The 23842-nt window shown below is 40.4% G+C and overlaps 1 protein-coding gene across 1 annotated transcript in view; it reads right to left on the bottom strand.

Moving 5' to 3' along the window:
- Nucleotides 1–23842, bottom strand: part of LOC128700019 (uncharacterized) — a 497557-nt gene that overhangs the window by 20374 nt on the left and 453341 nt on the right. The window contains exons 11-14 of the mRNA XM_070098762.1: nucleotides 13214–13270; nucleotides 6734–6898; nucleotides 4113–4196; nucleotides 1358–1613 (exon numbers count right to left, since the gene is read on the bottom strand). Coding sequence (XP_069954863.1) covers nucleotides 1358–1613; nucleotides 4113–4196; nucleotides 6734–6898; nucleotides 13214–13270 — 562 coding nt within the window. The remainder of the gene's footprint in view (nucleotides 1–1357; nucleotides 1614–4112; nucleotides 4197–6733; nucleotides 6899–13213; nucleotides 13271–23842) is intronic.

The raw sequence follows: 23842 nt of genomic DNA on the forward strand, positions 1-23842 counted from the left end.
CAAACTCGTGTTTCAGACTTCTACCAGCAGATAAAACATTTTTATAAGTTTGAGAAAACTGGTCTAACTCCTACAGAAACCACCAGAAACTTACGCAATGTCCAATTTCAAATTACTGTATAACAATAAAATGACTACATTAACTCTACCTATCAACTTTGGGGTACCTCAGGTTGGTGTCCTGGTCCCTTTACTATTCCTTATCTACATCAATGACCTTAATGCCTCCCAGGGACTAACCAATTCCAACTGCTAACAACTTTTGTCATCTCAAATGCAGATCCATTTGTCAACAGTCAACAACGAGCTTAAGATGCTTACCTGAATGACAACAGATGGACCTCTCAATTATGACAAAACTTTCTATAATGTTTGGAAACAAAGCTAAAGATATTCAACTGAACTTAAAGATTAATACATGCAATGAAAAACAAAAATCATCTTAGCAAATCAAAATTCCACACACATCCAGCAAATTTCTTAAGAAAATTTGCTGGATGCATGTTGAATTTTGTATATGCCTCAAGCATTACTACCCACTCTGTACTACTATCTAATCTATCCTTACCTCAACTATAATATATGTGCATCAACATCTATAACAGCTAATCACCCATAGAATAGATTCTTATTATTTACTGCTTAGTCTGACAAGTTCTGGAAATGAGAAGTACAATGCCTTCACTTTAAAGGAAAGGTGGGGATATTTGTAGTTTGGAGGGGCATCTAACCTGTAGTACACGCATGCCTCTGGCAAGATAGTGATAGAGTGAATGATTGTAAAAGTGTTTCTTCTTTTTTTCTTGGGGGTCACCCTACCTCGGTGTGAGACAGCCAGCATGTTAGATAGGAGTGAATGGAGATAAATGGTTTTTGGGACCTGATGAGCTGTTGGAGTGTGAGCAGGGTAATATTTAGTGAAGAGGTTCAGGAAAACCGGTTATTTTTATATAGCCGGACTTGAGTACTGGAAATGGTAAGTACAATGCCTGCACTTTAAAGGAGGGGCTTGGGATATTGGCAATTTGGAGGGATATGTTATATATCTTCATATATGCTTCTAAACTGTTGTTTCTGGGCACCTCTGCAAAAACAGTGATTATGTATGAGCAAGGTGAAAGTGTTGAATGATGAAAGTATTTTCTTTTTGGGGATTTTCTTTCTTTTTGGGTCACCCTGCCTCGGTGGGAGATGGCCGATTTGTTGGAGGGAAAAAAAAAAAAAAAATTTACAAGAGTAGGAGGCGGCTACAAGAAAACATTGACTTCTGGAGGTTAATCAGAGCACAAGCAAATTTCTGAAATGAGATGAATTATATTAGAAAACCTCATTATTATAACTCATTATTTTAACTTACCAATAGATGGCCTAATAATGGAAATGGGTAGTCTTCCACCATCATTAACCAGGAGATGCTCAGCCAAGGCTTTGGTATAGGTGTAGGTGTTCGGACGTGGAGCAAGTAAGTGAGGAGTCAGAGATTCTAACAACTTGTCATCGAGCCACTCTGTCAGCTGAATAAGACGGGCAGGATCTATGGGAGCAGGATACAGCTCCTCGTATACTTCAGGTAAGTGACAGTTGCTGTATGCAGTTGAAACATGTACCAGAGACTGTAAAAAGAAAATGAAATATGGTTACCTAACAACGGTCATTAAAAATCCTTTTCATTAAACTAATTACCTTTAGATACTGCGCAACAAATTGATTTTCACCAATTGATCATGTCAAAGCTACAATTACTGCTTCCAGTGCTGTATTCACCAGCAATCAAATAAGCAACTTCTTGTGCAAGCAAAGCATTTTGGGAATGGATAACAAAGTGTTGCAAGTGTGTTGTATTCATCAACCTGTCAGTATTGTATATCAACAATGTGAAGGGCATTACAAATGAAATGACTGAATTGCAGCATTCGACAACAATGTACATATTATTTACCATACAATTAATATGGCGCACTGGTTAATTCTGTGTAAGTTTAATATTGGCCTAAAATATCTGGGTCTTTAATAATTCTTGTAGTACCAATTGTACTCATTTCTGTAATCAGCATAGAAGATCCTTGTGCAGAACTAGAACATAAAAAAAAGTACATACAGGGGACACATGTCGGGTATGGGAAGCACCAGATCATCTGATCAGTGTCTTATCAGAGCAGCAACAAGTTGACCAGCATACCTAAAATACTCTAGTGTCAAAAAAATATGCTGATTTAAGGTACTAATTGGTCACAACCATAATTCCCAAAATCGTGGATTATATGTAAATATGATTAATCCATTCCAAACCCCTGCTAACGGTAGTGAGTTCCAGCACCATTCATTTCTATATATATACATTTTAAAATTGAGCCCATCATTCCACAAGCATGTACATTTTATTTTAATTACAGTAGAGAATAAAGTCACCCTACTGTGATGGGAACAATTCACCCAAAACCTATACTTAGGAGAAGAACATAGGGTGATGTTTCGGTCCATCTTGGACCACTGCTAAATCACAGGTGGTGGTAATGGTAAAAACAAGTGGTAGAAGTAATGATAGAGATAGTAGGGAAAGAATTATCAATAGTGGAAGAAATGATAGTGTAAAAAAAAAAAAAAAAAAAAAAAAAAAAAAAAAAAAAAAAAAAAAAAAAAACACAGAACAAAGGAGTACCAAAGGAGAGTACTGGCCCACAGGCTTGCAAAAACTAGATGGGACACCCCCATTCTCTTCTCCCCCAAACAGGAAAAACCCAGGCATAGAACCCACCAAAGCAGAAGATAAAAAAAGGCAAAGAAAAAGAAAATGCAAAAGACTAACGAAATGGCAGGAGAGGAGTCAGAAAAACTCATGTCAAGATGTGTATAAGAGCAGCTTCAACATGGGGTTTTTGAAGACTAGAAGATGGGTACTTAGTTTTAGCACAGGATGCTGTAATCACTGAGATGACAGAGAAGAGCATTGTTAGTGTCACCAGTGTGAACACATCTTTTGCATTCTTTACATCTGTCAGAAAGGGAGTGGCTAGTTTCATCAAAGTATTGGAAAAAGAAAGGAAGAGCAGAAAATTTAATACACACCAGAAGCATCAGTAATAGGTGGAGAAGTATGAACAAGATCAGTATAAAGGGTATTAGTATGACTAAGTTTGATAGCAAGAGGGTGCTACTAAGATTCTGAAGATTGGAAATACAGGGAAGGAAAAGACTAGGAGATTTCACAGAAGTGTGTCTGAGAGAATAAAGTCCATTTAGCACAGCTATAGAGAGAATTTGTAAAAGAATAGCCAAGTCAAAGAGTAAATATTCAGAGTTGAGAAATTGAAGGTCACAGATGTGGAGGGCACACAGAAAAAGAAACAAAAACACTTCTTGATTGAAAGAAGGTATGAAAAGTAGCAATATGCATTCCAATGTTCACAGGATTGCATTAGACTGAAAAATAAAAGCCAGTCACAGAGCAAGAACATCAAGAAAAGGAAGCAGTTCAAGTTCCATTCAGCTTTGAACTTTGTAGAAGAAGCAAGCAAGTAAGTAAGTTTATTCAGGTATACACAAATACAGTTACATAGAATTATCATACATAGCAGCATATGTGTAGAGAACCTAGGATAACCCAAAAAAGTCAGACAGAGTGACTTATTTCCATTGGGGTCCTTACTTATTTCCATTGGGGCATCTAGAAAAGACAGACTAGTCATGTGGCCATACAGGAAAAACAGCTACATAGTAAAGCCAAAGAGGACATACCCCAACAGTAGGACTGTTGAAAAATATTCCAAACAAAGGTTAGGCGATAGTGATGAAGGTGACGATTCTTAGAGAGAAAAAAAAAAATTATCAAAGACAGGGCCTCTCCTACATTTCCAGTCTTTAAAACCTTAACACCCTCCATCCTCTATCAAACTTCTTTATACTAATACCCTTCACACTAATCTTGTCCATAGTTCTATCACTGATGCTTCCAGTGTCTACTCAATTTCTTGGTCTTCCTGTTATCTCCAATACTTGGGTGAAACTGGCTGCTCGATAGACTTAAAGAGCACAAATGTGAGATTGATTCACCCCCATTTCTATGAAAAGTATGGCAGTGTACACAGAAGATTGAAACTGTATATAGGTCTTACCTGAAGGTTGGTCATCTTTTGTGCCAGGCTCACAACACGTTTGGTCCCCAGCATATTCATGTTGACTGCAACACGCATTGGTTCCTGGTGGAGAATTTAAGTCACTTGTATAATATATAGTAGACAATAATTATGAGGATTTGTAATGTTCATAAAGCAAGGTACTGACCTTGGTTTATTAACATATAAACATATTATACTTGTCATACAAATCAGGGTTGCCACACAACATGGGGAACTGTACCAAGTGCAATACATTCACCAACTCCCCCATGCTGATGTTACGAAGTACACTGACCTTTAATTTAATGGTTCCTGGTAAACTGAATGCATTTTGCTCATTCTAAAATTAGAGTATAAAGCCTGATTCTAATTTCTATTAGTCATCGAATGTAAGTGTATTAATATTTTCTGTACTACCCATTATATTCACTACAAGTATAAAATTTGACTCGTCTGAAACACCTTTCATCCCCCCCCCCAAAAAAAAAAAATAAAATATCAACAATCTGCATACCAATGCAAGCACCACAAGGTAGTATACTGTAATCTACAAATTTCAGTTACTTTAGAAGTATTGTATGATACAATGTACAGTAAACTTCTAATTAACAAACCCTCATTTAACAGATATCGAAAATCATTGGGAAAAAATAGCTGGACAAAGGTTGGAATAGTTACACAAAATGAAAAAAAAAAAAAAAAAAAAAAAAAAAAAAAAAAAAAAAAAAAAAAGATTCCTAATTTTGTCCATAGTGATAGTGTCCAGTTCTCTTCTAAATCATCAAACCAAGTCTGATGATTCTGACATCTGTATGGGCCAGAGCATCCACATCTAGGACCTATCCATTTTCAATGTTACCTAGCTGACATCAATAACATACAGTAGTTATATAGAAAGCCGCTTGTTATGCAGAGCATTTTGGGCAATTAGGTCTGTTTTGTCCCAGGATGCGACCCACACCAGTCGACTAACTCCCAGGTTCCCATTTTACTGATGGGGAACAGACAACCGGTGTAAGGAAACATACCCAAAGTTTCTACCCTCGCCAGGAATCGAACGCGGACCCTCCCTGTGTGAAGCGAGAGCTTTAGCCACCACGCACTTTTATTATTGGTATTCACTTTTGCATACAGTCTCCAATATTTCCCTTGGTTTTATAATGTTTTGGGAGACTTTCTATTATTATTATTATTATTAAAAAGAAGCGCTATTCCAAGGGAGACTTTCTATGAAGTGAAATTAACAATAACCTCTAAAGAAAGTAGCGGTGTCAAGAGAAATAATGCAGTTCTCAGTATTAAGCAGAAACTACAGTAGAGTCTGGCGTCTCAGTGGTACGAGGATGTGAGGAAGATGGTGTTAAACAGTTTGATATTCGTAGATGCATGGATGAATTTACAATGAATAAACTGTTGTTATTTCTACAAAGTATAATTTACAAGTCTTACAGAAAATGGTGACAATTTGCATACTTTACAGAAAGACCTTAGATGTGCAGAGCATTTCAGGCAGTCTTAAAATAATCTTACAATCAACTGATTTACAATGCTGTAAGACCCTAGTGGGTTTAGTGCTTCTTTTTTATTCTAATAATCAATTATCTCTCGACCATGAAAAAATAAGCCGAGTTACTATAAATTGCATACTATACTGGAGGGTTACCATACATTTAATTCTTGGTATATTAATAAGCAAATCTTAGCCATAAAGTTTACAATTACATTAATGAATGTTCCTAATTTTGGCGCAACAAATTTTAAGGATAAATTTCATAAAATGTCTAAAATTAATGTGGTAATTCCTTTAGCAAGCACTCACTCAAATTATGTCAATGAAATTACAGAAAGCAAAATCTGAAATGCAAGTATGCATTGGTAATAAAATTTTTACGATACTGTTGCACTAAATATCTTAAAATATGTACGTATTGTGTTTTCATGTTAAACTTAATATTGGTAACTATTTGATTTTTGAAGGTCTATCATGTTCTAAAACTAAGTGTGCAATTACTGCACTCATTGTCCATGAAGGCAACCTGAGAAACGTGTGAAGAGGAAAATTCACAGAGTGAGAAAGAATGAGTCTGCACTCTTGACAATAACAATTGGAGTTGGTTAGTTTGACATCTTTATTTTGCACCCATAAACCCATCCTCTGGGCAATACTTCATCAGTTTAAATAGCTGTGTTAATGTTAGGTGAATAACAAGGGCAACTACGACATTTATTATAACTAAGTTTCGCTTCAAGGGAGCGAAACTTAGTTGTAATGTCATGCTAATCGCTTGCTTGTTTATTTACTTTGTGTCAGTAATTTTCCAACACTTGTACACTAAATAACAAAAAAGGCACAATACTGTGACTGGAACGATACACAAATAACCCGCACATAAAAGAGAAGCTTTTATGTGCGGGTTATTTGTGTACTTGTACACTAGATAGATAAAACATCTAAAATACTTTAATCCTAAATATGTGCATATTGGGATTAAAGTAATCCGAGTGTATTTATACAGAGATGCACATTACCCCTCCACGTGTACACGAACAGTTGCTCGATGTTGGCAGTGTTGGAAAACAATGCCAACATCGGAAGATAGTGCAAAGTAAGAACTTACTGTGAAATTGATAGTGGCTGCCGCATGGAACACAATATGTACTTCATTGGCTAACCTAGCCTCATCTTCATCACTGAGGCCTAGTCCCTCCATGGTAATGTCCCCTTTCACTGCGAATACCTTCTGTATGACTTCTGGTTGTGATTCCTTTATCTTGTCAAAGAGCTGAAACCAAACAAAAGTTTGATATATAATGACTAGTATAAAACTAACGATGATACTTACACTAAATCTGTACAAGCTTAAGAATATCAATTGGGCCACTATCGATGTTGTACTGGAAAAATAAATATAAACGGTAATTTACATTTTTGATAAGTGCTACCAACTAAGGATTTAATTTATTAAAAGCTATCATTAAAAAGCCTAGTAATTCTTTAGTTTTAAAATACAAGTCATAAGAAAAGTTTTATAATTCTTATATACAATTTTTTTTTAATATTCTTACATTTGCCAGGGCCAAGCTTATCATTGCAAGGCCAAGGTTATACTGCTAAGTCAAGGCTATCATTGCTAAGCCAAGGTTATCATTACAAAGCCAAGGTTATTACTGCAAAGCCAAGGTTATTACTGCAAGGTTAAGGTTACAACTGTGTATATTGTGTAAAGTCTCTCAAACAAGCTTCTTGTATTATTGACCAAAATTCATTCTGATACAAATATATTAAAAACAGCACAGGAATGAGAACGTCAGGCCCTGTGACCTGGCTAGCAAAACTTGCTTCACACACTGAGGGTTCGGGTTCGATTCCCGGCATAGGTGGAAACATTCGAAGCTTTTCCTTACACCTGTAGTTCTGTTCACCTAGTAAGTAGGTACCTGGATGTTGGTCGACTGCCATGGATTGCATCCTTGGAGATAAGATTGAGGACCCCAATGGTAATAAGACAGTCCCTCGATGACGCACTGGCTTTCTTGGGTTATCCTGGGTGGCTAACCCTCCAGGGTTAAAACTCCGAACAAAATCTTATTTTACCAAAATTTAATAATGCCAAAAATACGAAGACGTAGAAAAATTCTTGCACAGAAACATGAAGTAGACAATGACTAAGTCAGGAAGGTGAAATTCTTGCACCTATGCTAGGTGTCCCATAGCTCGATGGCTAGCGCACTCAGCTCATACACTGAGGTTGGGGGTCGATCCCCGGCATGGCTGCAAATATTAGGACATATTTCCTTAAAATACCTACTGTCCAATGTTCATGCATCAGTAAAATGGGTACCTGGGTGTTAACCGACTGGTGTGGGTCGCATCCTGGGACAAAATTAACCTAATTTTCCCGAAATGCTCTGCAAAACAAAGGGCTTTCTATATAATGTCACTTGTGTCTGCTAGGCATGTATACATTGTATAGTACAAATAAAGATTATTATTAGTACCAACACAGCACTCTTCCAAATCCATAACAACAGGACCTGCATCAACACCTCTCTCTCTCAACCGAGCACCCCCAGGATAACAAAAAAGGCACAATACCGTGACTGGAACGATACACAAATAACCCGCACATAAAAGAGAAGCTTACGACGACGTTTCGGTCCGACTTGGACCAATTCTGGTTAGTGTGACTTTGTAAATGGTCCAAGTCGGACCGAAACGTCGTCGTAAGCTTCTCTCTTTTATGTGCGGGTGATTTGTGTACCCCCAGGATGTATGGAATGCACAATAAAGATGTGGAATTTTACACAATTTCCTAAATGTAGAACATATAAATGAACAATTAATAATAATAATAATATCTTTATTTACTACAAGTACATGGTATACAGGCCAAGCTGACATCAAAGACATACTACTATATAGAAAGCTGCTCGTTTTGCTGAGCATTTCGGGCAAATTAGATCAGTTTTGACCCAGGATGCGACCCACACCAGTCGACTAACACCCAGGTACCCATTTTGAGCTGATGGGTGAACATGGACAAAAGGTGTCTTATGGAAACACGTCCCTAATGTTTTTCAGCCGTACCGGTGGAGATTCGAACCCCGGACCTCAGTGTGTGAGCTGAGTGCGCTAGCGATCGAGCTACGTGACATATAATAAATTGCATATTAAAATGTGATAAAAATTTTTGATGAGTCAAAATAGTAAGTGAAGGGGGTGTGGAAGAGCCGGAGAGTGACGCCATATTGAATTGAATGTGTGAACATTGATCCTTTAATTGTGCAATGTAATCGGGTGTTCTCGAAGGTTAATTGGGGTACAGCTGCCTCAATTCGTAATTTAGAAATAGTTGATACGTGCCTGCTTAAGAATTGGGATAAACAGTGTGGAAAACCCTAACAAGTCGGCAACCAGGGCAGAAAAATAGAGGGCTTCAATGAATCCTTCTCAATAACACACCTTAGCTAAGTGACGCTTACCCATAATGTACAGTAGTTTTTGCGTTGGCCAACGTAAATCCTATCTGGTAGGGAAGTGTTAGGGTGTTTTCCATCAGCACTATTCCAATAATTAATTGGTAAATGTTAATACCAATTATAATTTGTGTAGCCAGCAAGCCTAATCCTATAGAGTCCACACAACTTTAATTACTAGAGTAGCTGGTTTTAATATTATTAATTTAATGTCAAGTGGGATTTGAAGGAGTTACAGTTCAGCGACCTACTGTGACTAAGGCCCACTTACCTCACCCAAATTACTTGCAGCCTGCAGGTAATAATTCAGGTGATGCCCTGTAAGCCTCCTGTAGGTGATTTGCTCACATAATTTTCACAAAAGATATTAAACTATCAACCACACTTTCTGCGGCAGCACTCAACCATAACTGTTGCGGTAACAACCCTGTCAACCACTACTACTGTTGCACTGACAACCCTGTTAACCACAACTACTGTTGCAGTAACAACCCTAAAGCACAGTAGACAAATAACCCGCACATAGGAGAGAGGAGCTTACGACGACGTTTCGGTCCGACTTGGACCATTTACAAAGTGTAATTAATGTTCCAGTCGCGGAATTGTGCCCTTTTTATTCTTCTATCAAGCACAGCTAGTTGCAATAACAACCCCACTACCAGCATTTCTATAACTAATATTATAGCCATGCTATAAAATCACTATTATAACACCCACCTTATGGTATGCAGAAGGCGTATAATGCCGACAAATGGCAAGACACTAAACGCAGGAATTAAGATTCCATTCATGAGGGAGGCACTAAACCCGCAGGGGGTCATACCACCTTCAAATTCAAAGTTTATTTTCTATAAGGATTACAATGCTGAGTTTATAGAAATTTGGTTATTGTTTGGTTTACATGTAGTAAAATTGTGATTACAGAGTGTACCACTAGAACGCTTAGCATGGCTAGGCATTTCGGGCATACTTAGTTTTAGTTTTATTCTTAATTGTAAAATATTACAAATTATGAGGTAAGTTGTTATTATGGCTAAGTGACTAAATACTAGTTTGTGAGTTTAGCAATGTGAATGCTTTTTTTTGGCACAGTATATAGTTTCAGTATTGGAGTATCACAGGATTCATTATTTTAAGACTGAGATTAATATTTCTGTTTATGGTCAAATGAGTGAGCGAGTGTAAGTGTGAACCACCAGGTGGTATTCGTGTAGTTAGTTGACGGGGTGTATCAGGGAGATAAGATGTTTTCTAATGGTAGTTTTGAAGGTGATGAATGTGTCTGCAGTTCTAGAGTTCTCGCGTAGGGTATTCCAGATTTTAGGGCCTTTGACTGATGTTCGATCCAAGGAAGGGGAGCACATTTCTAACTCCTTAGATTAAGAGCACATTTCCAACTCCTTAGATCAAGGAACCTTCTTAAGGGGTAAATTAGCACGTTTCACCCACGAAGTGGGCTTCAACTATACAATTAAAGCCTCCATTCCCCTATGGATGAAATCTCTATTTTTTTTCCCTGCATTTAGTCTTTTTTTTCCATTTACCAGCCCTTACTGTTTGCCCCATTTTAGCCCTGACTAATGCAAGTGTTATAAACCTGGACGTGGGGGCTAGAGATTGTGAAATAGTCACAGGATAAATATAAAATTGGTCGGATTTTTAACCTGGTTGTATCATGTACCCTTTAGATTATTATTAATATTATTATTAATACTAGGATGACCCATGAAAGTCGATGCATCATCGGGGACTGTCTTATTTTCATTGAGGTCCTTCAATCTTGTTCCCCAAGATGCGACCCACACCAGTCGACAAACACTCGGTACCTATTTACTGGTAGGTGAACAGTGGCTGCAGGTCTAAGAAAACTATACCCAAAGTTTCCACCCGTGTCAGGGATAGTACTACGGACACTCAAGTGTGAGGTGAGAGCGTTGCCAACAGCCACGGGTGGCGAGATATTTTGATGCAGAATACGAATGAACATACATTTGCAATTAAACAACCATTTAACAAGGCGAGCTCAGTGGAGAGGCCCTAGGCTCGCAACTGAAAAGACACGAGTTTGATTTCCGGCTGGGCAAGATGTATAGCCAAGTCAATCTTTACACCCTCCCCCACCCCACCATCCCCTTCCTTCCTCACTTAGCACTAAATAGGTACCTGTGTGTTAGTCGAGTGTTGTGGGTCGCATCCTAAGAAAGAGGAAGAAATGGCAGTAAATTACACTAAGCAGCATTCTTACTATCATAGGTTTCGATTTTTTTTAATATCCCGTAATTTTGCTCACTGATGCCTTGATACAATAGCCATGCGGACGGAGCGAGACGAATGTCAAACTACACAAGATCATAAAATACTATCTCAGCAGTAGCTTCCTACAGAGGAATTAAACATAAGAGGGGTTTAAATCTCCACTACCAGATGTAGGCCAAACGAAATGTAAACTTCGCCAGACTATTGTCACACCCTGCGTCATTATGGATATGTCAAAGTATTTTATCCACAGTGGTATATTATAAACCATTCTGGAAAAATACCCTGACTTTGCTCACTGTAAATAAAGCTAATATTTGCATTAATAACTCGTTACAATTGTGATCGGGTGTAGACATATGAATAGTTCATTACCACTGTTTACCTGGAGAGAGTTCCGGGATTCAACGCCCCCGCGGCCCGGTCTGTGACCAGGCCTCATGGTGGATCAGGGCCTGATCAACCAGGCTGTTACTGCTGGCTGCACGCAATCCAACGTACGAACCACAGCCCGGCTGGTCAGGTACCGACTTTAGGTGCTCGTCCAGTGCCTGCTTGAAGACAGTCAGGGGTCTATTGGTAACCCCCCTTATATATGCTGGGAGGCAGTTGAACAGTCTTGGGCCCCTTACACTTATTGTATTGTCTCTTAACGTGCTAGTGACACCCCTGCTTTTCATTGAGGGGATGTTGCATCGTCTGCAGAGTCTTTTGCTTTCGTAGGGAGTGATTTTCGTGTGCAAGTTTGGTACTAGTCCCTCTAGGATTTTCCAAGTGTAGACAATCATGAATTCATGTAACTTGTTCAGCTATCAAAACTTTGGGGCCCAGTCCCTAGACCCATTATGTACCTTAATCTTTTTGACTACTGCCCACAGGAATGGTATAGGGTACATAAAGATATTAAACTAACTACAGTAGTCTACAACTGATGAGGACAGGAAATGATCATGGACACCCAGAACTAAAAATGCTACAGTGCAGGCATCAGCTGATGTATAAATAAAAGTCAGTGTAAAGTAAATACAGTCAAAAATTTAATAAAATCCATGTACAGGCAAAGGTCTACAGCTGCTGTCGATGAGGCTAGGCGAAACTATTTGCACAACAACAGAAAGTTAGGTAAAGGCCACATACACAAGATGGCAAGAGATGACCCGGATAAAGATGTGTGTTAGGTGTGGGTTGTCTTAATACCGAAAGGACCCGCGTGCGATTCCCGGGTTACGACTCCTTGCATCTATTACCCACATTTACCTAGCAGGAAATAGGTACCTGAGTGCAAGTCGACTGCTGTGGGTCACATTCTGAAGAAAAAAACTTCTACACGAAATAAACCATACTACTTGGGTTGGTTAGGCTTCCTGGGTTTTACAAACCTTCATGGTGCAGATACCCACGCTGTTCTTTTATGAATTGGTCATACAGATAAGATGAAGAAAGATACACAAGGACTACAGTGGATCTATGAATAAATACAAGAGTATACAGAGGCTACGGGCAGGAGAGGGTAGATAAAAAGGCTACAATGACTATGAACAGGTTGAGGGAACACAAGGGAATTACAGCCGGGCTGGGGAGGCTGGATACAGTACTATGGAGTACAGGCAGGAAAGGGGGCTGGACACGGTACAAGCATGCTAGGGCTAGATACAGCAAGACTACAAGGACTGAAGGCAGGCTGAGGGGGTTGATACAGTACTATAGGCAGGCTGGGGCTCGACACAGGACTACATGCAGGCCGGGGTAGATACAGCAGGACTACAAGGACTGCAGGCAGGCTTGAGCTCAATATAGGACTACATGCAAGCTGGGGCTCTATATAGGACTACATGCAGGCTGGGGATATATACAAAAGTACTCACCAGGGTATTATTGGTGTTGAACCCGGCCACCGAGGAGAGAGACGAGTCGGGCGGCGCCTACAAACGACGACGACACTAATTAGCACCAATAAATGAACATGAAGGGGAGGGGGCACCAGGGAGAAATTTTTAACTGGTGCAATTTTAGATTACAAATTACTTCCTAGTAGGGAAACAATCATAGGGGGAACAGTCATGGGGGAAGGAACAAAATGGGGTTAGGACATAAAGAGGCACTCGTGGGAAGAATGGGAGCTAGCAAGCAATTCTAGGCCAAACCACCATAGATAAGCAGGTAATTAAAAGTCACGGGGAAGCAGTATGTCAGGTGATAGCAACCATAAAACAGGTAAATAATGGATTAGTTATCCTACGGGGCGAGGCAGAACCATGTCGGCTGTAGCAAATTTATTTAGACACAGGTACACATAAGTACAATTATCATAGTGTAAATTACCTAGGATAACCCAAAAAAGTTAGCTTTAGATTTCACTTGCTAAGAATTACAGTACTCAAGCTAAATTTTAATCACGGAATTTAAAACGGGTAAGAATAAGAGAAAAACGAAGCTATCAACAGACACGGAGTAAAAAAAAAAAATTACCTAGTTCTTGCAATCCGTTTTTTTCTCATGAAGTACTGGTAATACAAATCTTGTAAAAATAAGCCAAATGATAAAATTTAACTACCAACAAATACTAATGCTACATGACAACATGAACTCTGCACACAGGAACAAGCCTTTCTGGTAGAAGATAATTTACACCAGAATTCCGGAACGACTGGAGCCTAGGGCATGAAATAAAGATATCAGTGCCTTGCCTGAAGCTGCACAGAGAGGAACAGGAGTCCCTGGAGGGAGAATGTCTTGTGGTGTATTTCTGTAGAAATATTAATGTCAGATACCCACGTCCTGTTGAACCCTGTACTACTTGTTAGTCTGCAGGGCCTATCGGGACTGGCGCTTCTACATCACATAACCCTGCACGTGGCCCAGAAAGTGAGGCCAAAAACTGATATTTGTGATTTACAGACTACTAGAACCCTTTGGTTATAGAGGAATTCTATATTATAAACTTGCTAGCATTATTAATTTGTTGCTAAGTTACCTATAGTGCGCCACGAAGCCTGGTCACAGACCAGGCCGCGGGGGGCGTTGATCCCCGAAACCCACTCCAGGTATACCAATTTCCTGCTAACTTAATTTGACAATACCAATTTTGCTACTACTGACAAACTTATTGTTAAATTACAGGCATCAATCAAGATGCAAAAAAATACATCAATATGTTGACGTCTATATCTCCCTAATTCATTCCAAATCATAGGTTCTAAACAAATTTTGACGGAGTGAATAACTCCGATATTTAACCGCAAAAAAATCCGTTGCCGAGTTCTTAGAAATAGCACAAAAGCATGGTCAGGCTACGCCGGAAAAGAAAGTCTGGGGTATGGTAAACATTTCATTTTCCTCCAGCAAAATCGGTCAGATGTATGGCTCCGACATGACACTAATTTTTTTGTGTGTGTATGTTAGGGTTTTAAAGAGAGGTGAACATGTTTCCACTTCAAAAATTCTTTTCGCCTCTATACTATTGTGGTTTTATAATTTTTTGTTTTGTTAGAAGACGAGTCTAACCTAGCCAAACCTAAATAACGTTAAATCGAACAATTTTCTTAAGACAATCTGCAAGAAATTGACGTAGGCATGTACCCATTCATTACCTGGGACTCCGACATGCCCCAAGCGCCAACACGCCTTAATTAACGTCCTTGTACCTAGAATGGAGTGGCACCAACTACACCTAATTTTCTGGGTCACGCGATATATAGTGTCAAGGCCAGTAGCACACTGAGTGAACCAACCTACTCGGGGAAAAAAAATTGAAAAAAAAAAAGTCAGCGCTACTTGTGGGTGAAGTTGGTTAATATATGCATCACAAAACCTGCTCAATACTTAATAATTTCTCTTATATATTTAATTTTTCATTAAGGGTGTTTAGCGTTCACCTATGACGTACCTGCTTTAGATTTTTGAGGGTAGATTAGGCTAGGAAAGGTTTGTCAGGCAAACAGAATAAGTGCTTCCTAACGCCGATTTTAGTCATATGATGACCCGCCGTTGGAGCTTTTGGTCATCTGACCGATGCTTTCCGCTGGCTTACCGGTCCACCCCTTTAAAAAAAATATGATCAGATAGGGTTCCTTTGCCTTCACAGTACGGCCGGAGACTAGGCTTCCTTGTTGACTGGTCAACTAGGCTATTTCCTACCAGCGATTCACATACCTATAACTATAACATGGCTAATCAGGCATTTGAAAGGGAGCCCTTTTGTTCTAACAATATTTCGGTATCTGCTGGTAGCACGTTGAATGGCAAGGGACTATGAATATTGAGAGTAACTGTACTGACACTCCTTTTCAGAACGTAAAACATACCCCTTTAATAGTTAAGTATATTATACAGCTAACTCAAAAGAAGCTAAACAGATTGCGTTAACCAAGATAATTTATTCTAAAAAAAAATCACTAACAAGTGAATTGTTTTGCCTGTCACTTGCATCTTTCTTTACACGAACATGCAAACGTAAGAAATGACCTAGTAACAAAACAGTTTCTTTTCCGTTCATAAAGGAAGCGTTGTATAATAAGAATTGTGGCAACAATATAGAAGAGGCCATACTTTTAAATTACTAAAGAATATGCATCAGGAATACCTGTACTTTTGAAATATTTCATCCAAACTGTGTGGACAGGGTCCCACATCAGAGACTATTGAGGAAAATTAAAGCACATGGAATAGGAGGAGAAATTTTTTCCTGGATAGAGGCATGGTTGACAAATAGGCAGCAGAGAGTTTGCATAAATGGGGAGAAATCAGAGTGGGGAAGTGTCACGAGCGGTGTTCCACAGGGGTCAGTGTTGGGCCCCCTGCTGTTCACAATCTACATAAACGACATAGATGAGGGCATAAAGAGCGACATCGGCAAGTTTGCCGATGACACCAAAATAGGCCGTCGAATTCATTCTGACGAGGACATTCGAGCACTCCAGGAAGATTTGAATAGACTGATGCAGTGGTCGGAGAAGTGGCAGATGCAGTTTAATATAGACAAATGCAAAGTTCTAAATGTTGGACAGGACAATAACCATGCCACATATAAACTAAATAATGTAGATCTTAATATTACGGATTGCGAAAAAGATTTAGGAGTTCTGGTTAGCAGTGATCTGAAACCAAGACAACAGTGCATAAGTGTTCGCAATAAAGCTAATAGAATCCTTGGCTTCATATCAAGAAGCATAAATAATAGGAGTCCTCAGGTTGTTCTTCAACTCTATACATCCTTGGTTAGGCCTCATTTAGATTATGCTGCACAGTTTTGGTCACCTTATTACAGAATGGATATAAATTCTCTGGAAAATGTACAAAGGAGGATGACAAAGTTGATCCCATGTATCAGAAACCTTCCCTATGAGGATAGACTAAGGGCCCTGAATCTGCACTCTCTAGAAAGACGTAGAATTAGGGGGGATATGATTGAGGTGTATAAATGGAAGACAGGAATAAATAAAGGGGATGTAAATAGTGTGCTGAAAATATCTAGCCTAGACAGGACTCGCAGCAATGGTTTTAAGTTGGAAAAATTCAGATTCAGGAAGGATATAGGAAAGTACTGGTTTGGTAATAGAGTTGTGGATGAGTGGAACAAACTCCCAAGTACAGTTATAGAGGCCAGAACGTTGTGTAGCTTTAAAAATAGGTTGGATAAATACATGAGTGGATGTGGGTGGGTGTGAGTTGGACCTGATAGCTTGTGCTACCAGGTCGGTTGCCGTGTTCCTCCCTTAAGTCAATGTGACCTGACCTGACTAGGTTGGGTGCATTGGCTTAAGCCGGTAGGAGACTTGGACCTGCCTCGCATGGGCCAGTAGGCCTTCTGCAGTGTTCCTTCGTTCTTATGTTCTTATGTTCTTATGATGGCTGAATTAGGATCCGAGGGAAGTAGTGAATTCCAATACTAATCAAAGCTTTGAAAACTATTATAAAATTCGGGACATTACGAACTTTGGTACTACAAATAAATCAATGACCTGCAGCAGGACAAAATGAATCCTACACATCACTGCAGATGTGTAACGAGAAAAATAGTAACCGGAAACGAGGGGGAGAGATACACAGGTGGCTTAAATTATTATTATTATTATTATTATTATTATTATTATAACCAAAAGGAAGTGCTAACAGATGGCTTAAAGAAGCGTTAAACGTGGTCAGGAAGGTGGTTACTTGAATTAATTGATACTTGTAAAGAAAATGGGAAACAAAATAAAATCAATGTTAAATATAACTTGGGAGGCGAGATACCACAGAAAACACAAGTTTTGAGAGTAAGCATTGACAGGTCATGCCACCAGAAGTATATATCATGACAGGTCATACCATCAAAAGTATATATCATGACAGGTCATACCACCAGAAGTATATATCAATCTCAACTTCCTCGGTATACGAAAAAACTACCTGATGGTATATTGTGGGAAGAAAAACTGCAAGTTTCCCTATTATATTACACCAAATATTATATTACACCAAGTAATGAATTTTGAGCCTGACCAAAGAGGCAGTAAAACGATGAGGATATTGTTAAGCATTTCACTGTAGGTTCAGTACCTACGGCAGCTTCAGTTTCACCTTTGAGTATGCAGTGCCAACGTGATGAAAAATACGTAGGATGGTGGGTGGACAACCATGAATAGATATGACGGCTCCGTGAGTACCATCCCTTTCCCCCTTTCAAAAATGTCACCTTCCATCATTATCAGGATTAATACAAGGCTTTAGGAAAAGATAGCCAGGGTTAGTTTAAGTTTAATATGCTTATTATGCACCCCATACCCATCCAGTGGGCGGTAGTCAAAAGATTACAGAGGTACATAATTGGTCCAGGGACTGGACTCCAAAGTTTTGATAGCTGAGCAAGTTACAGAGGTAATGAATTCACAATTTACAAAGGTAACAAACTCACAATTTACAAAGGTAATGAACTCCAGGTAGGTCTAGTCAATCATGACAAGTTACAAAGGTATTTACAGATTACAGAGGTACGTAATGGGTCCAGGGACTGGGCCCCAAAGTTTTGATGGCTGAACTAGGTACAAGAGTAGCTCCAGAATGTGTATGCCGGGGGCTTAGGGCGGCTATAATGCTGAGAAGACGGGGGGGGGGGGGGAGGAGATTTGTGTGGATGCAGTGTTATTATAATTACTACTTTTATGAAGGCCGAGGGATTTTTCGGGGGATACCCCTCATTGGCGCCGCCCGTAATTATTCCAAGTCAGTATGTCGAAATTTAAGAGGCGGGAGCACGAGTACGTGCTCACCATAAAAAAAAATATCAAATCGGTAATTTTCAGTCACACAAAATAGGTTGGAAGCATTTACGCAAGCAAGCACACTTATGGGCCACCCGTGATACACACAGGAAAGACTAAAGAGCACCTCGATGAAGAGCAACAAAAACTATGAGAAAGGTCAACTAGACAAAGGTGTGTATAGAGATGATGGTGGTTAGTCACTGACGGGAAGACAAGACGCTGCAAAAGGGGGGAGAATTGCCTTTATGCTGGTGAAGGGCTCTTGGTCCAAGGAACCAGAGCTACCCACCACTTTTCTTCGAATCAAACCTCAGGGTCTATAATTCCCCTACGGGTATAGCATTTCCCTGTAATTAATAGCAAGGAACTAAGCATAGACCACAATAAGCCTAGAGGAACGTCGGAAGGAGCTGGACAACTGGTAAAGGAATTGTGTCCTTTTAACCTGTACACTGGTACTGGTTACACGACTCGTCGGGACCACGTCCCCTGTAACTGTTCAAGGATAGGCTCGGGATCAGGTGCCCTAAATACCAACATGATGATAAAAAAAAAAAAAAATTACAAGACCTTGTGCTAGTTCTTCAAGGCTAACCAGCCTGGACTCCAAGTGGCTGAAGGAAGGACGTCAACAATACAACACGTAACTTGTTCGTTTAAAGAACCTTCGTGACAGATGAAGGGCACCGCTATTAAACAGGGTGTAAAATCTGGAAAAATATCACTCATCACACCCGCCATGTACCTGACTGGATATCTCGCCTGCATGAACGTATCATTAATAAGTGGACAATTAACACGTTCTGTGAATAAAAAGTCTATTATTTTCTTTTTTTTTCCATTTCCCCTTATGTTGGTAGTCATGGGTAAATGCTAAATCCGTAGGGGTTCCTACCATAGTGGCTGCAAGAAAGAGCATCAACACTACACGCAATTCAGTCCATCTTTATAAAGAAGCCCTCGCGACAGGTGAAAGGTATTTTATATCCAAGGGGAAGAGGTCAACTAGTAATGGTCATACACATCTGGACAATGAGGGGTTATCGGACTCTATTCAGAGAAGATAGAAGCTAAAAAATTCATGAATTAAGAGCCCTTCCCCAGCATCCAGACATCACCCTTGAAGGGCGAAGGACATTACTAGCACGCTCGCTCAACTCTGACCTCGCCCTTCCCTTCAACGGGTCCACCACCTCAGCAATGTTTATAATACATTTGCCCAGACTGCACACAACTTGTTTTTGCTTTCTTGGTAAATTCTAAATTTTTGGTGAAACATGCATATATTTATAATAGAATCAAAAGCAATTTCCTTTCAGAAAAAAAAGGACTGAAATAGCAGTAGCGACAAAAAGGACATCAAAATTAAATAAATAACAAAAAGGCACAATACCGTGACTGGAACGATACACAAATAACCCGCACATAAAAGACAGAAGCTTACGACGACGTTTCGGTCCGACTTGGACCGATACCGATACTCAATTTTTTAGACCATAAAAAAGCCGATACCACCAATATTGATAATTTGGCGCACACACCCCTATGGAAAAAAAATACATACTGTGGGTTATATTGTACCTGGGAAAATGACTAGGAGGGTAGCTTTAATTCGTTGAATCTTGATTCTTTCACCAGCATCAAGGCACTCTGTCATGAAGGTAGTCATGAGGAGAATGGCAAGTGTTGCCATATGATGTGTATGGCGCGTGTAGGATGGCAAGTATTACTGAGGAGGTAGAAACACTGTAGAGAGGCTATTACACGCTGTGTAAAGCTCTACACAGCGAAATGTGCCGAGCACCATAAAAAATTTTACCATGTAAGGAGGTTTGTGAAAAAAAAAGGGCAGTGTGACCTTGTCAATGGTGCAAACTGGAACGAAACTTCGTCATAATCTTCTTTCTCCTATGTGCGGGTTATATGTGTAAGGTTTGTGAAGTTTCTCTGGTAAACAAATAGTTATGAGCAAAACTGTGGGATGATCCACTCCCGACTTTCCACGTCTTGTGCTGAATTATGTACCTGTCAACACAGTATGCGCCGCAAACATTATCATGTCAAGTCACATGCAAACCGGTTTTGAACACAAGGCGGCTAGAAAAGGATGGGGGTGTTTTATGCGTCAGGTAACAGGTGGTGTCACTCAAGGGGGATCTTTACCAGATAATGACCGTCAGTGATTAAGCAGCCACTGCCTTAGTGTCATGTACTCATGCTTAAGCAACTATTTGCTTAATAAGGCTCTATTCCGTAATTAAGCATCCGCTGACTTGCCATTGCTAGGCTTTCTACCCATTTAAAAAGCAACTGATCACATTTCCGTGTCCTACTAGGTAACAAGAGGGCGAGGAGGTTGCCAACAGGAGGGCGGGGGGGAGGGGGTTACCAACAAGGCGGGGTGGTTACCAACAGGAAAGCGGGGTGGTTGCCAACAGGAAAGCAGGGTGGTTGCCAACAGGAAAGCAGGGTGGTTGCCAACAGGAAAGCAGGGTGGTTGCCAACAGGAAAGCAGGGTGGTTGCCAACAGGAAAGCTGGGTGGTTACCAACAGGAAAGCTGGGTGGTTACCAACAGGAAAGCGGGGTGGTTACCAACAGGAAAGCGGGGTGGTTACCAACAGGAAAGCGGGGTGGTTACCAACAGGAAAGCGGGGTGGTTACCAACAGGAAAGCGGGGTGGTTTCCAACACGAGAGTGAGGTGGTTTCCAACGTTGAGCAGAACGTACACCAATCACCTTCCTACACTTTTGTTGACGTTAGCCAAGGTGAAAGCAAAGCAAACAGTAAAGTGTTTAGTAAATTTCTACTTTAACAGCGACTTTGCGCAATTGTTACACGCCCCCCTTGTACTACGGTCTCGCAGCAGAGTACACTATGCAGTGACGCCACACCTGGTACATTCTCTTTCAAGGTAGCAACCTGTATTAGTGCTCCACCGAGAAGTGCATCTCTTTCTCGGTATATACGTATATACACTGACAAGCTATCTCAGTGAACACACATGAGAAATTAATGTCTGTATACATCTAGACGAGTACGTCTCTCAGTACTGTGTCAAGTCACCTTGAGTGTCAAGGACGGAACAGTTTGATTCTGAAGAATAAAAGCCACAATACTGTGGCTGGAACAATTCTAGAATAACCCTTCTCCCCCTTCGTCACCCCACCTACAAACCCTCTCACCTGATCTTCACCCTCCCTCCCCCTTTTTTTCTGCAATTAAAACAAAAAAACTCATTCCACAAGGGCACACAACAGGGTTAATTCAGAAGTATAGCTTCAAGGTGAACAAGACTTGGCTCTCCATGCAACAAAGCTATACCACCCGTACGGATTTAGCACTTCCCTACGAACAATATCACATCAATATATACGCTGAGAGGTATGTGGCAGTATACATACGCTGAGAGTATAAGGGATACTTCAACAAGACGGCGTCTTGAAGCACCCCTTAACGCAACTTTCCTAGTATGAGGCTTAGTCCTGGCTTTGCGTCTGTAGATGCCTTCCTTTCTCATTACATTCTCAAATGCTCCAAACTTAAGAACACTTGTGACTTGACCCAATTCTTTTTTCTCCTCCTCTCCCTACCTCCTCTTTCCTATTTTTTTTTTTTTGTTGTTTTCCTTTCTTCTGCCTAAGTATGTTCTGTCCTCCAGTGTTTTTCCCCGTGTTTTTGGTCCTACCCCTTGCGGGGCCCTTAGCTCTCCTGCAGTGCTCCTTGTTCTTGTCCTTAGACTTATCCCATTTCTACTACTACCACTCCATTACTATGACTACTATTGCTACTATCACTACTATTGCCTCCCTTTACTCCTTTATATTTTTTTTGTGCCATTAAAACTACTCTCTCTACTTTCTACTACCACTTCCACTTTTACCACTACTCCTTTTCTTTCCCTCTTTGTCCTGTCCCTGTTCCCCTCGCCTATATACACTGGCTCCCTCACTCTTTTGTAAATAGTCTGAGTCCACAGAGTGCAACGGAGAAGTGAAGTAGCAGTAGCAACACTCACAGCAAGAGGCATTCTTGAGCTTCTTCAGAGCTCGGGCTTTGCCCAAAGCTGGGGTGTGGCTGGCTCTAAAAGGATCCTTAGTTCTTGCTGTCATTGCACCTCCTGACATCGACTGCTGCTATGCAGCTGTCACACCCTTCGAGCCCAGTGTGGGTGGGGTTTGTGGCAGCTCAAGATGCCTAGCTTCTCTCTCCGAGCTCCGAGGGGGCGGGGAATGGGGCTAGGCCTGGGGACAGCTGGTCCCAGAAGACGAGGAGGTACTTGTACCTCCTCCCATGGCAGACACTGGTCTGCGACACTCCCGCAAAAGGGAGCCAAAGCCGGGCCACCTCGTGGAAAAGGCCCGGGCCGGGCGATTACACCGGCCAATCTCGAATAGAACAGAACGGTCCGAGTCGGACCGAAACGTCGTCGTAAGCTTCTCTCTCATGTGCGGGTTTTCAATTTAAAAGCAACATCTTTCCCAGTAGTGCTGAGTGAGGCTTTAATGGGCAAAACATTTAAAAGTAATTTTCTGGCAACAGTAGTAAGATTTACAATGTATTACTGCCGAGCGGTTAGTGCCAGACTCAAATTTAAGATATCGTCTGCATTTTTTTTGCGTCCTTATTTCAGGGTAATGTGCTAATCCACGGAAAGCGAAGGGGTAGGGACCCACGTGCGATGCGTGAAATAGACTGAAAACAATGGTGTGTTCGATGCTCGATCAAATGTTGGTAAACGGGAATCAAAGAGGCGAGGGAAATTGCGGAAGAGATTAGGGAGGAAGGAGGGTTTTGGGGAATTTATTGGTAGTGGAAGGGCAATATTGGGAAATGAAGAGGTGGCGGAAAGACTTTTGGGATAGAGGAGATTTTAGGAATGAGGTGGTTATGAGGAAAGCTTACATGGAATTGCTGGATGTGAGGAAGGCAAACACGAGTGATATTTGACAATTACTTGTCAGGTTCCTCAGCATTCTTAGCAATGAAAAGTATATACAAACCAAATATGAAGGACTATGTGAAGACAATGTAACTAAAAGATCAACTACAAAATAAAAAAAAAACAGTAGCAATATAAACCAAATTCGATTTCGACGAAGGTCTGAAAGTCGCACGTCAGCAGCGGCAGCATCCGCCATTGCTGTACATATTTTCAGACTCCATTTTCTGACATCTTTTTGCTTGTAACATATCAGCTGTCAACCTTGTTACCCATTATTACAATAAAAAGTAACTGTTGCCTCAGAAG

The sequence above is a fragment of the Cherax quadricarinatus genome, chromosome 64, assembly GCF_038502225.1.
Source record: "Cherax quadricarinatus isolate ZL_2023a chromosome 64, ASM3850222v1, whole genome shotgun sequence".
Classification (NCBI taxonomy): domain Eukaryota; kingdom Metazoa; phylum Arthropoda; class Malacostraca; order Decapoda; family Parastacidae; genus Cherax; species Cherax quadricarinatus.